Below are 14,897 nucleotides of genomic sequence, written 5' to 3'. Positions count from 1 at the left end.
TCCTTTGGCCCGGCAGTAATTTGCAAAGAGTTCAAACAGCGACGCGCTACAACGAGGCAACTTGGTAACTTGGCATGGTACAAATTTGATTCGAGATTCATGACTCATAGGATTGAGATTTTACGGGAGTTTGGCAACGCGCAGGACCAAGTACGGATGAACCAAGTGCGATGGGCGACACATTCAACAAGATGAATTCAATGTCCTGCAATAAGCACGGCTGACCTTTTGGATAACTAAATACTTTTGCTGTTTTCAAGTCAAAACTCTTGACAAGATCCTAAGGACAACATGACTTCCCGCGTGTTTTCTTGTCATGTTGGAACGAATTCTATCTCCAGTCACAGAATATGTGATGTTTTGGACAACCGCGTGATCACTATGACACTAGCTCAATAAGTTGTACTACATCGGGTATAAACCGCATCGTGTTTCGTTTTGCACTAGGTTTAGCATATACTTTCACTTTACACCAGGTTATCTTGAAATAAGTTTCACTTAAGTTCTTAACACCAGTATACATCATCAAACCTATAAAACTATCATGAAATTTCACAGAATCTGAAATAAACATTGTGAAACATGGTATACATTCAAGAAGTTTCATATATTTTTCTTCAATTATAGCTTAGTGAACATAGATGTTCTAACCCAACAAATCATATACACATGCATTATATTCCCTACGTGTTCTAGAGTACGATAACATCGACTTTTAAATATACATTTAACCATTTATCTTGTTAAAAAAATATGTTATTGCCATTTATTTTGTTCTGATTTTTTAATCATTAAATAATTTAAGCATGACTTATGCTTTTAATATTTGCAAAAAAATATGAGACAAATGGTAGTTCAAAAATTAACGACATTATCCGTCAAAAACCAGAGGGATTATACTAAATACAAAGATATTTAGAAAGCATTTTGGTGTACATTTTTACGCCATGACCGTATGAGTCTAGTGTTTCGTGGGTTTTATGCATCCCATTGTACTTTTAAAATGTAATACCATTTTATTTTTATTCTCCATAATTTCCTGACCGAGAGAAAGAGAGAAGAAAAAAAATGTGTTGTTTAGATGTCTGCACAATATACCACTATACTACATAAATGATCTCTTCATGCCGACAAAAACTAATTTTCACAGGCGAGTGAGCACTCGCCTGGAGCGCCATGTGTCTGCAAAAATCGGCATTTTGCATGTGGGCAACACAATTGCATGCATAAAATCATTTTCACGGACAGATGACCTAAGAAAGCCGCTTGCAAAGACCCGATTTTTGCATGCGGGCAAATAAGGATGCTTGATTGCAATGATTTAAAAAATAAAAAAAGAAAAAAAAAATCCAAAACCCAAACCCTTGGTCGCCGCCGTTGTGTGCCGCGCTGCAGCCCTTGCCCCCGCTGCCTGCGGTTGTGGTTGCCGCTCGCGATGTCGTGCCGCCCTTCCGCCTCCTCCGTGCAGCACGCGAGGATGGATCCGCCCTCTTCCGAGCACTCACATCGCCGTCGTGGTCGTGGTCGCCACTCCTGGTGTTGGCGCCACCCTTCCGCCTCCTCTCCACATGTGCGAGGGCGGATCCACCACTCTTGAGCCCTCCGGCAGCGAATCCACCATTCCTAAGCTTGTCGACGGTGGGTTGTCCGCTCTCGATTTAGCCCGCACGTACCCGCAAGTTCGTGGTTGCCATTCCTGGTGCCACACCGCCCTTCCACCTCCTCTCCGCCGCGTGTGAGGGTGGATCCGCCGCTCCTGAGCCCACACGCAGCCGCTGTGGTCCTGGTCTCCGCTTCCAGTGCGGCGCTGCCCTTCCGCCTCCTCTCCACCGGACGCGAGGACGTATCCGCCGCTCCCGAGCTTGCTGGCAATGGATCCACCGTTCCTAAGCCCGCCGGTGGTGGATCCGCCACTCTCGAGCCCGCATGTAGCTACGGTGATCTTGGTCGCTGCTCCCGGTGCAGGGCCGCCCTTTCGCCTCCTCTCCACCACGTGCGAGGGTGGATCCATCGCTCTCGAGCCCGCTGGTGGTGGATCTGCCCTTCCGAAGCCTACCAATGGCCGGTGGATCTGCTGCTCCCGAGTTCGCCGACGGCAAATCCACCCTTCCCGAGGACTGTCGTCGCCAGATTCGCGGCGCCTGTTGACCGCCACTAGAAGAGCCGATCGTCGCATCCACCTCAGCCGCTGTGTAGGAGAGGAGAAGGGGGGAGCGAAGGGGAAGATATGAGGAGAGGGAGTGGGAGAGGAGTGATGGGAGGTGGAGCAGATGGGGAGGCAGCGGACGATGGAGAGGAGGAGAAGAGAAAAAAAGGAGGCACATTGAGTGAGAAGGGGGATGAGGAGAAAAACGGTACGGGAGAAAAAAGAGTAGTGCGTGGCCAGTGCGAGGACACGTGGAGATAGCCCACTTGCTCTCCACGTTGCCTGCTTGCGAAAATCTATTTTTTAGGCCCCCTTAAGAGGCCCGCGTGCGATAATTGGTGTATTATTGCATTGGACCTCTTAAGAGGTCGCCTTCAAAAATAGATTTTCGCATGCAACCGGTAGTTATGATCCGCCTGCAACTTGAAAGTGTCTCGCCTGTAAAATTTGATTTTGTAGTGTACAACACATTCCGTGGTAGGTAGTTTGTTGGTCAAAAGAAGATTTTGTTAAGTAAACTCAAGTACGCGCTAATCAACCACAGTATTATACTTATTTCTAAGTGTTCAATTAAGTCAAGCTATGATATTAAATACAGGTAGCCCTGAATAGTTAAGAAACTAGTTGCACTACAACTTGTGTGGCGTTGATAAAATATACTACTCGCTAGAAACAGGAGTCTATTGAGCTGTTTCAGGCTTGCAACAAACTCACAGAATTTCATACAATTTAAATCACACATCAATGATTCTATGATAATGATCGCTAGTATACATGAACCCCCATAAGTGCCAGTTAGAAACCGGCAATAGGTGTCAGGTTCTTACCCTATGACCAACACCTATAGTATTAAGTGAAATAACAAAAAAGAGCCTAAGAAGCCGTCATTGCCGGATCCGGCAGCCGACGGCGAGGCGCATGGCGAGGCCAGGGAAGAGCTCGGTGAGGGGAGGAGTGCGACGGCCTTCACCTCCACCTCCTACCCAGCCAACGGCCGCCACCTTGCCCTCCGAGCCGGCCTTCTCCACCACCACCGTCGTCGCCAGATCTGGAGGAGGAGAAGGGAGGAGGTGAACAGAGAGGAGGGCCACCAGGAGAGAGGGGGGAGCCTCCTTTTCCACCTCCATCTTCTTCCTAGCCACCGGCCACCACCTCGTGCTCTGCGCCAGCCTTTGCTGCTACCTCCGCCACCAAATCGGGAGGAGGAGGAGGAGAAGGGAGGGCCACCGGAAAAAAGTACGAATTACCCCCCTGAACTATCGCGGTCGACCGAATTACCCCCCTAAACCCGAGAACCAGACATCGTTCAATACCGGACAAATTAGCTCCTCGACTCAATCTAGAGCGATTTTATCCTACGCAGCGTATGCTTGACAATCCAGTCAGCATTTTCTTTTTTTAATGGTAGGGCCCACCTGTCATATATACTCTCTCACCTCCTCTTTCCCCTTCCTCTCCGTCAGTCTCTCTCTCTCTCTCCCCCTCTCTCTCGGGCCATCGGTCTCTCTCTCCCCCCTCTCTCTAGGCCGTCTGGCACAGGTCGAGCGGCGGCGGGAGGTCGACGTGCACGGCGGCGTGCAGGGGCAGGTGGTGGGCGGTGGTGGCAAGTCAAAATGGTCGTGTCTCTCTTTGTCCTCGGCTTCTCCCTCTGTGTGTCATCTCCTGGCTCCGAATGGTGGGCGGTGACGACGAGCGTGGCGGTGGCGGCGGTGTTCATGGTGACGTTCTCGTTGGGGTTCGGGTCGTCTAGCGCAGGTTGAGCAGCGGTGGACGGTCAGCGCCCACGGCATTGCGCGGGGGCGGGTGATGGGCGGCAGCGTGGGAGGCGCACCGCGGGCCACGGACGCCAGCGAGGAGGCGGTGGGGCTGTGGCATCACGGACTCACGGAGAGGGCGCGGGAGGCGGCGGGCTGCGGCGAGGAGGGCGCACCCTCGCCGGTGCATCCTCCAACCTCATTCGCCCCCTCTTGGCGGCAGCTGGATGCCGTCCACCTCATCCGCCTGTCCTCTTCTTTGGAGGCCGCCGGTCAGGATCCGCCGCCTCCTCCTTGCTCGGCTCTCCTGACGGCGCCATAGAGAGAGAGAGAGAGAGAACGAGGGGGAGAGAGAGACGCCTACCGTCTCCAATGTCCTCAGCACCGCCCGCTACTCGTCTCGCCCTCCCCACCGGGCTCGCCGCTGGCCTGAGAGAGAGAGAGAGGGACGATGATGATGACGTAGCCCGCCTCCTCCAACACCCTCCTCAGCGCCGCGCACCGTGCCATTCCCGTGCTCTGCCGCCGCCCCCCGCACGCCGACCGCCCGTCCGCACGTCGCTGCCGCCGCCCACTGCCCATCCACACGCGCCCGAGAGACAGAAGGGGGAACGGGAAGAGGGGTAATGACAGGTGGGCCCTATTTTTTCTTTTATTTCTTTTTGCTAATTGGATTTCCACGTCGACGCCATGTGTATGGCACGTAGGAGAAAAACCGCTCAGGATTGAGTCAGTGGGGTAATTTGTCCGGTATCAATAGTTCGAGGTTTAATATGTCTGGTTTTGTGGTTCAAGGGGGTAATTCGTACTGTCGCAATAGTTCAGAGGGATAATTCATACTTTTCCTATGGTAAATGGCAGGATAATTTGTCTTTAGTACTCCCTGCTATCTCATAATATAAAGCATAGTTAAATTTATCATGGTCTTCAAGTAAAACTAATTTTTAGCTTTAATTCTCATATGCTATATGAAAGTAAATTCAAACGTTAATCTAAGGGCATGTTTGGCACAGCTCCAACTCCAGCTCTCCAACTCTCTTGGACTGATGCTCAGCCAAACAGTTTCAGCTACAGCTAAAATGGGAGCTGCACTAGGTGAAGATCTCTCACAAAATAAGCTAGAGAGTTGGAGCTGGGTTTAGGCTACTCCACAACTCCACTCCAGACCCAACTCCTGGAGCTAAATTTAGGAGTTGGAACTATACCAAACTTGCCCTAATAATATTATATTACATCGGTACAGCTAGAAATACATGCAAATCCATTCAAAATTTCAGCTCTGCGTTAAATAGGTTGCACTTTTAATTATTTATGAGAAAAGGAACATGTCATTGGTACAAAAATATTTACTAGGTAAGTATTGCCTTTGTTTTATATTATATGTCACTTTATTTTTTCTAGTAAAACTCTTTTAAATTTAACCTAATATATAGGAAAATATAATAATATTTTTATCACAAAATAAACATATTATCAAAAATATATTCAATGTTATATTTAATAAAACTAATTTAGTGATGTAGATGTATCATATTAGACAGAGGGAGTACTACATACACAAATTAATTCTTTATAAATTTAATATATCACCAAGCTGGTATATATCACCGGGTTAAATGTGATACTGTTTGTTCACCTATATCAAATTTTATTCACATGAGCATGATGTACTTTGATGTACCTGCAAATGACATTTGCAGATGAAATTTTCCACTGATATATCCCTAAACCGAGATTCAGAGGATGCCTTTTTTTTTGGCAAGAGGTGAACGACATATACAAATTAATTATGGCTGTGTTTAGTTAAACGCAAAGTTTAGATTTTAGTTAAAATTGGAGATGATGTGATTGAAAAGTTATATGTGTATGATAGGTTGATGTGATAGAAAAGAACTGAAGTTTAGATCTTTGATGTAAACACAACCTATGTATTTCGATGGTCTGACTGGATAGACAAATGGGTTGATCGAGCAACCTAATCAGCTTATTTTTTAGTGCCAGAACAATTAATAAACTGGATGGCCATAATTGACCGATCGAGACCAATTTTAAAATGAGAAGTTCACTACGTGTGCCATACGTATACGGTAAGTATACTATGTGTGTGCGCTGCAGTATATGCGTGCTACGTGCAGTTCTGCTGTTCACTCGGTGGCGTGACGTGGGCTGCGGCGAGGGCAAAATTGAGAACACAACCTGTACCATTCAAGTATTCAACCTACCAAGACACAACCCTATATAGCAGCTTCACGGGTTAGGAACATATTGATGCTCATTAGCGACATGATGAAACACATCCGCACTGGAGCTATGCGTACACGCGTGCAAGTTTTCAAAAAGCGATTGGCATGGAAAAGAAAACATTGGAGGAAAGAAAGAACAATGTTTAATCCTATAAAAAAGAGTGATTTGTCCCTAAAAGACCTCGTGCATAATTGAGAACTCATGGAAGTTTAAATGGAATAACTTGCTGATACAAAATTCTCACAATAAACGTACTATTGGAACCATTTGAGAACTAATCAATACTTCAAGTTTGCACCCTTTTTAACAGGAATTAGAGATTATACAGCTATCATTCTTCACATTAATTTGGTGGGGTGATCAAAAAATAAGATTGTCTCTTGGCATACAGTTAAGGCTACTGAAGAATATGCAATGATGTTTATATATATGATGCATACAATATGTCTGCCCTTACTATGATCCTTGGAATACCAGGTTCAACTTCCTGGAGATGTTAGATATGGAGCAGTAATATTTTTGCATTTTTGAAGCTTTTTTTACAAATAACTGCAAACTTTTGAGCGTCATGTAGCGAATTTTTCAAAACATTATAAAGATCAAGGGAAAGGTCACCCTTACACATCACGATAAGGGGTCTGCTCCATCAAGTAGACTGCAGGTGAAATCATTGTTTACCAGAACTATTTTCTCTGCCTTGATAACAGCGTCTAGTTGAAGAGGTGCAAAACTCCGACCAGGGCCATAGAAATGAGGAAAATAGTTTGAATCATCAGCTGCCTCATAAACTAAGCCATCTGAAAGCTACAACAAACAAGAAGAGAAAATGCTATGAATGTGAAGTGGCACAACGAACAGATGAATTCTACTGAAATACAAACAGGCATGGGCTTGCTACTTGCCTAGTTACCAGGGCAAAATACATGTATAGTTTTTGTTCATGAATAGAGATAACAAAAAAAACCTGGTGCGTTCTGAAGTATCCATCTATTATATTATTAAAACAACTTTGAAAGAAGACACCACGTTCGCTGTGGGGGCTAGAAATTTCCACATTAATCGGAGAAAAAGAAAAGAAGAGTCCAACTAGAAATACAATTTTAAAATAGCTGAAATTCGAAATTAAAAATAAGCAATATTGAAACAAGAGGCCTTATAAGAACCCAATACGAGATTAATCAAAATTAAAAATAAAAAAATAAAATCCGAAATTAGCAAAAAAAAAAGGAAAAGAAGAGTTCGAGTAGAAATACGATTTAAAAATAACTAAAATTCGGAATTAAAATTAAGCAATATTGAAAGAAGAGTCCATATAAAATCTCAATACGAGATTATAAAAATTTAGAATAAAAAAAATAAAAAAATCAAAATTAGAGTGGTGGCGGTTGATGTGACATCTAAAAAACTATTAATAAAACACCAAATGGAATCCTAATGACGATTAATAGGAGGGATAACGCGTAGGCCGTGAAGTAACAGGTCAAGGCGGTCGGCAGGACTTCTTAGAGAGTAAAAAAGTATAATGATATAATAATATTCGATTTTTAAAATCTCAATGACAATAAAAAGAAGAGGCGGCGGGCGGGTTGTACAAGAGTACAATGGCAGAGCCGTCGACGGTTGGTGGGACTTCTAGAAAGTAAAAAATGAATTCCAATGATAGTTATGTTCAAATTTTACAATCCCAATGACAACAAAGAGTAAGCAGCAGACGAGTCGTAGAGTAGTATAGTGGCAGTGTTTGACAGGACTTCTAAAAATTATAAAAAATGAAACCCAATGAGACAATAAACTTTAAAAACTATGAGGTCCAATTTTTAAAGGTTCAGGACTTCTAAAAGGTAAAAGAATAATCATGTTTGATTTTAAAATCGCAATAGCAATAAAGAAGGGAGACAGTGGGTGAGCCGTAGAGGAGTACAGTGGCAAAGTCACTTATGGTTTGGTGGGACTTCTAGAAAGTAAAAACTGAACCCAATCGATAATTACATTCGACTTTTAAAATCCCAATGACAATAAACAGAAGAAGCAGTGGATGAGCTGTAGAGGAGTATAATGACAGCGTTTGATGGGACTTCTAAAAATTATAAAAACGAAACACAACGAGACAATAAACTCTAAAAACTATACGATCCAATTTGTAAAGGTTCTAAGAAGAATGAATAGAAAAAGTGGTAGATCGAGTTAGCAAATAAAAAAAAGAGATGACAAAAGAAAGTTGTAGCAATTGGTGTGACTTTTAAAAACTATAAAATTAAAAACACAGGGATAATAAGGTTTGGTCTTTCAAAGTCTTAAGTCTTAAGACAACAAGATAGCTATCTAATAAGTTTTAAGTAAAATCATATTAAAAAAATATAATTTTATATGGATGCTAGCCGCTCAATTGCGCGGGCCAGCCAGCTAGTTTAATTTAAAATGATCTATTATGTGACTACATCCAATGGAGTTTAAATACACTGACACACATTACCTTGGAAGTGTCAACTTGTAGTAGGTATAGATCATTCCTTCCTAGGAAAAAGTTCTTAAGCGTTTTCCTCACCTAAAACAGGTTGAGAATGAGTTCTAAAGAATACATATACAGTGCCAAAAAGGAATGGTTGGAGGTCATATATAAACAACGCCCAGATCAAATTACAAGACAAATATATTATTCAGTGTATCACGAAAAGTATATAAATTGAAGTACTTATATGCAATAGTAGTAACATACTTTTGCACAAAATTGTTTTGTAGAACTTGAGTGTACCAAACAATAGGTGTCACAGTTTAGAAATGTATATGGGATTGTTGAGTAAGCAAAACCATTTCCATATATCATATATGAAAACACAGCCAAAGAACGCAATATGAATAGCAGGCCCTTTCTTAATAGGCCACAATTTCTGAAATTTAACATCCTGATATAATGAGATGCCATGTTTTCTTTTCGCTAGCATTTACCTACAACCTGTTTGCATAAACTACAAATGGGCACCAATTTGCATGTCTGTCAAAGCAATCAAGGGAAATAGTATGTCCTTCTAAAGCCAAACAGAACGACTTCCGCACATTATCTATTATATTATTAAAGGAATAGAAAAAAAAGCATCCACGTTCGCTCTCATGGCCTAGAAATTCTCACTTTAATCGGAGAAAAAGGTAGAGTCCATATAGAAATAGAATTTAGAAATAGCTGAAATTCGGAATTAAAAAATAAGGAATATTAGAACAGGAGACTAAAGTCCATCTAGAAATACAATTTAGAAATAGTTGAAATTCGGAATTAAAAAATAAGGAATATTAGAAGAGGAGACTAGAGTCCATGTAGAAATACAATTAGGAAATAACTGAAATTCGGAATTAAAAATAAGGAATATTAGAAGTAGAGTATAGAGTCCATACAGAAATAAAATTAGGAAATAACTGAAATTCGGAATTAAAAATAAGGAATATTAGAAGTAGAGTATAGAGTCCATACAGAAATAAAATTAGGAAATAACTGAAATTCGGAATTAAAAATAAGGAATATTAGAAGTAGAGTATAGAGTCCATATAGAAATACAATTAGGAAATAATAGAAATATGGAATTAAAAATAAGGAATATTAGAAGTAGAGTATAGAGTCCATATAGAAATACAATTAAGAAAAAAAATAGAAATTCAGAATTAAAAAATTAAGGAATATTAGAAGTAGAGTATAGAGTCCATATAGGAATTTAAAACTAAATAAAATTTGGAATAAACATAATAAAATTAAAAGTAGAATTTAGAGTCCGTATAAAAATACAATTTACAAATAACTAAAATTAGAAATTAAGAAAACATGGGAAGAAGAGTTTAAAGTCAATATAGGAATACAATTTAGAAGTAACTAAAATTCGAAATTAAAAATTAAAGAATATTGAAAGATGAGTTTAGAGTCCACATAGAAATACAATTAGAAATAATAAAAATTCAGAAATAAAAATAAATAATATTGGAAGAAGAGCATAGAGTCTATATAGAAATACAATTTACAGAAAATTCAGAATTAAAAAATATTAAAAGACGAGTCTAGAGTCCATAGAGGAATTTATATAATTTACAAATAACTAAAATTTGATATTAAAAATAACTAATAACTAACACTTATATAAAATATAATATGAATATTATACATTAGTAGTTTTGTAAAGTTATTGCAAAATTTAAATTATGTTGTAATTTTAATATATTTGAATAATATAATGAGAAAACATATATGTTATTATATGAGAGAAAATATAATGATGCTAGCTGCGCAATCTGCGCGGGCCACCATGCTAGTTATAGATAATATAGATTATTCTTCACTGCTTTGTTACGGTCACTGCTCAGAAACATCCTAAATGAATCAAAAGATTCCAAAGGAAATGGCATCTAGGATGGCCAATTGGACACACACAAGAAGCAGGAGATCTCCACAAGAAGCTCTGTAGGCAAACAAAAGATGAAATCACACATGCTGCGAGAGGCACCTCTAATAGCATTACTGATTTGCGTCCAACCTTCAAGCCTGGGTTGTAATATTTGGATGGCTTTATCCCTAATTTTAAACAGCAATTTTCAGCAAAGTAGTCTAGCACCCTAGATCCACTGAAAAATCAGAGAACCAATGACTAGGCCCAAATCTCCACTTGAAATGTGCATATGATAAATAGAGAGATCCATGGGGATCCCGCGAGTCGGAAGAAATCAGACGTCCCTGCTTTCTAATTGGGAATTACCTGACTGAGGTCGCTGAGGTGGATACAGCCGGTGGAGCGGTCGAGGTCACCGCCAAGGGTGCCGCCGGTGCGCTGAAGCTGCGCCCACTCATCCGCCGTGCTGATACGGTATACGAACGCCTGCGGCGCTGGTTTATCCATTTCGGCCGCCCGCTGACAGTGCTGAGGGTTGACCATCAGATACGTCTCCTCTACGTTTCTGCTCCAGAGGGCAGAAGATTTCACTTGTTCCTTTTTTTTTTAGGAAGCACTATTGGTTCTGGCCAGCAATAAAGAATTTTATAGAAGAACGGCAGTCCAAGTTACACGCTACAAATTACAAAACCAAATGTATGTAGGCCATGTTTAGATTCACTTTAAAATTTTTCACCACGTCACATCGAATGTTTAGATACATGTATAGAGTATTAAATATAGAAAAAAATAGATAAGTAATTACACAGATTGCGTGTAAATTATGAGACGAATTTTTTAAACCTAATTAGTCCATGATTGGATAATGTGATGCTACAGTAAACATTTGCTAATAATGGATTAATTAGGCTTAATAAATTCGTCTCTCAGTTTACAGGCGAAATCTTTAATTTGTTTTGTTATTAGTCTACGTTTAATACTTCAAATGTGTGTCCGTATATCCGATGTGACACGCCAAAACTTTTTACCCTTGGATCTAAACATAGCCATAACCTATCTAAATCTATCTTCGGATGTGTTTAGTTCACGCCAAAATTAAAAGTTTGGTTGAAATTAGAACGATGTGACGAAAAAGTTGGAAATTTATGTGTGTAGAAAAGTTTTGATTTGATGAAAAAGTTGAAAGTTTGAAGAAAAAGTTGGAAACTAAACAAGGGCTTCCTTGACTCGTTGTATATTCTGTAAATATGCAAGAGAATTCCATTCTATTTACACCGGCCCATGAAGAAGCCGGCCTAGATTTAGTAAGATCAAAAAAAATGTTGTTACAAAGTTCAATAGGAAAGTTACTGAAAAGAAAATCTAAGAGTCACACTGCTTAGAACCATTAGGCGGAGTGAGTGGCGGAAGCTGGATTAAAAATAAGATTCGACGAAGATGTTTGTTTCATAAGGCCAACTAAGCACAACAAATACTATATCTATACTATAATCGCATAAAAATATAATATAATTACAGACAAAACCATTTTAAAACAAAGTAATATTTTTTGCGCCATACATAATTCATCATACACCAAAAATTTTATAAAACATGGTCGATAGATATCTTTAAAATAAATTATATATATATATAGTAAATTTGTTTGGTGCTCCATGGTGCCCGGGCACTATTGTTGAAATTGAGTATATACCCAATTCAAATGAGTATGAAACTTTTTCAATTACTTAGATATTAACATTAACTACTTTACTAACTAGTTCAAAGCAAATTTGAACTGAATTTGTAAGATTTTGATTCTAGGTATATAGCATCCATACATATAATTAGTTAGGTATGTAATCATGCATTGTGAAATAAAGTTAAATTTGAGTTGTTTTGTTGATAGGTATAGGTATGAATCGAATTATTATAACTAGGTACATACTCACAATTTAAAAATTTTGAAAAATTTAAGTGATTTCGTGTATTTGATACCATGGTGCCCGGGCACCATGGTGCCCTATATGAGTGGCCTATGTGTGTGTGTGTGTGAAGACATACCTACGTGCGTGACCACACCATGTCCTTATCCCTGTTCCTCTATGTCCATAGACCATAGCAGCAGGACGAAATCGATTAGGCGCTAGCCGCTAGGCAGCTAGCCACCACAAATGACGATGTCCTGCACGTGTCTGCACGTGTTGCTTGCGCTTGGCCCTGGCGGCTGGCCTGTCGGGCGCTAGGCTGCTAGCTGCTGCAGTGTTGCACTGCTGCGGACTGTTGGCCGCACGGGGATGGCCGGCCGGCCGGACTAGACGGTGGTGGGGCTAGCACGGCCGGACTGCGACAGTGACAGCATCGCATTGTCAGCTTAGCACCAAGCAGGAGGAGAGAAGGCGAGGAGCGAGCTATTGGCTGCGAGGAGCGAGCCGTGGGGGGCCGGTCTCCTGGCCGTCAGCCGTCGCTCAACGCCGGCAGGCCGTGGCTAGGTGTCGCGTGCACCGTGCGGTGCGGAGAGTTGTCGTAGGCTCTCCGGACCTCCCATTATATTTGAGAGATGAAGTGAATAATTTATGTCATCAAATAAATATAATGAAACATTCGACGCCTCGAGAGAAGAATATTGGAGGCATTGCTGGGCCTTTAGCCTGCCAGTCAACTTCAGCCTGAGATGTGCCCGTCAAACTACTCGAAGGCAGCGACCAGATATGTTACACATTTAGGAGACTTGACAAAAAAGGCTAAAGATCTATATCATCTCAAACATTCTTAACTCATACTCATGTGAATTTAGTTCTCAGGATGTGCACTAGATTCACACTTTCATCTTAAGCATGGACATACATAGCAAACACATTTCAGATGAAAGCGATTAAAATTTACAACTACTTTAGAGATACATAGGCCGATCGGCCAAATAGATGTATGAGGGAACATCGGAAGCTTGTCTACCCAATCCCCAAGCACACCGACTAGGCGTTTACCCCATTAAGTTTAAGTCCTAGAAGAAGCAATCGATTACCCGCATCACTCAAAAGACTAAGTTTACAACCTGCAAGCAAAAGGTTAATCCAATAGCAAGAGTCAGTACATTATTAGAATAATGTACTGGCAAGCACTAAGACAAGACTAACACCCTACTTGCAAGGCATATAATCAAGGAAGGTATAATATGGATTTTTTTAGCATAAAGCAAGTTTTATTTACATAAAACACATTCAAATCAGATTTGCTTTCAAATAAATTTCAGCAAGCTAGTACTTAGCATATGGGCATCAAAGTAGGCATTAATCATGTATAAATATACACCTCACATCCACGGCAGCAAGGAGATCATTCTCAAATCTCATCATAATTTGAAGATAAAATTCAGCATTTAGAAGAATAACCACAAGTCTATACTCAATACATATCCACACACCGCTCATAACCGCGAGCGCGGCTAATCGATTAGTTTTAACTCTAAAGAGTTTGTACACTTTACCCACATAATACGAAATAATAATCATGCAAGAGCATGGCACGCGATACATAAGTACCCGATTTATTACCCGCAACAACGTTTTTCCAAAATTCATGATTTAGCCTTACACCAGCACGACATGTGTTACTCCATCCTAAGCCATACACGTTATATAACCTAGAACCGTTAAGTGGCGGGCCTACGCCTTAAACTTAACACTGTGATGGCGGACACAACGGGAACCCACCACGTGGCACAATACTGTTGTATTGGACACGCTTAGTCACCTAAACTACCACATCGGGGTAAATAGGAAGCTCCTTTGAATTATTCGAACTCATATACACCGGCCTACCAGAATGTAAGGCTAAACCATAAATAATTTACTAATCTTGGGCTATCCCATACTAGCACATGTGGTTGTACTGTATATGAAATGAATTGATATTGAGTGAAGTCCTTAGGTCGGTTTGGGCGCACTCTCCCCCTATCAGTACACAACTAATCACCATATGTGCACCACTTAAGGCCCAAACCTAGAATTCATGTTTTCCATCATTTTATTTATCAAAATCACAAGTATTAAAATTTTGTCCAGATTATTTCAAAATCAATTTTCATATTTGTAATGAGCCCATAATGACAAGGAAGATCATTCTAAGCATGGCTAAGCATTATAGTAACCTAGTGACATCAAAACTCATATATAAAGTGTTATAATCATATTATTCCTAAGGTTAGGAATGGGGATATGGATATACGTGGGGTTAAGGTGATAATGCAAGTAGTAGGAGTTTGTCTAACAAGTTTAACAAAATTATAATTTATTAGTGTACAATCGACATGCAAGATTTGCAAATATTTTCAATAACCTCCAAAACATAGGTTCAAAGTGATCAAAGAGAGAGGGAGGTGGGACTTGCCTTGTAACTTGGAAAAAGTTA

General features: G+C 40.6%; 1 protein-coding gene across 2 annotated transcripts; it reads right to left on the bottom strand.

Annotated features, from left to right (window-relative positions):
• Nucleotides 1-6,348: 6,348 nt before the first annotated feature.
• Nucleotides 6,349-11,105, bottom strand: LOC127767993 (uncharacterized). Of its 2 annotated transcripts, XM_052293491.1 has the most exons (3): nt 10,875-11,098; nt 8,618-8,689; nt 6,349-6,948 (listed from the first exon to the last, which is right to left on the bottom strand). In XM_052293491.1, the coding sequence occupies exons 1-3, from the start codon at nt 11,049-11,051 to the stop codon at nt 6,769-6,771; spliced, it is 429 nt and encodes a 142-aa protein (XP_052149451.1). In that variant the 5' UTR covers nt 11,052-11,098; the 3' UTR covers nt 6,349-6,768. The 2 variants fall into 2 exon arrangements, with proteins under 2 accessions (XP_052149451.1, XP_052149452.1); XM_052293492.1 differs by lacking the exon at nt 8,618-8,689 and having other exon boundaries at nt 10,875-11,105.
• Nucleotides 11,106-14,897: the final 3,792 nt, after the last annotated feature.

Source organism: Oryza glaberrima, chromosome 3 (assembly GCF_000147395.1).
Source record: "Oryza glaberrima chromosome 3, OglaRS2, whole genome shotgun sequence".
In the NCBI taxonomy this organism is placed as follows: domain Eukaryota; kingdom Viridiplantae; phylum Streptophyta; class Magnoliopsida; order Poales; family Poaceae; genus Oryza; species Oryza glaberrima.
The sequence above is the reverse complement of the archived record's forward strand: the minus strand, read 5'-3'. Positions and strand labels throughout refer to the sequence as shown.

Bases quoted from the DNA above. Each gene is read 5' to 3' on its own strand.
- LOC127767993 (XM_052293491.1), bottom strand. From the start codon at position 11,051: ATGGTCAACCCTCAGCACTGTCAGCGGGCGGCCGAAATGGATAAACCA. The intron at 8,690-10,874 runs GTAATTCCCAAT...AACCTGTTTTAG, and splicing joins ACCTCAGCGACCTCAGTCAG to GTGAGGAAAACGCTTAAGAA. The intron at 6,949-8,617 runs GTAATGTGTGTC...TGTTTGTTGTAG, and splicing joins TACAAGTTGACACTTCCAAG to CTTTCAGATGGCTTAGTTTA.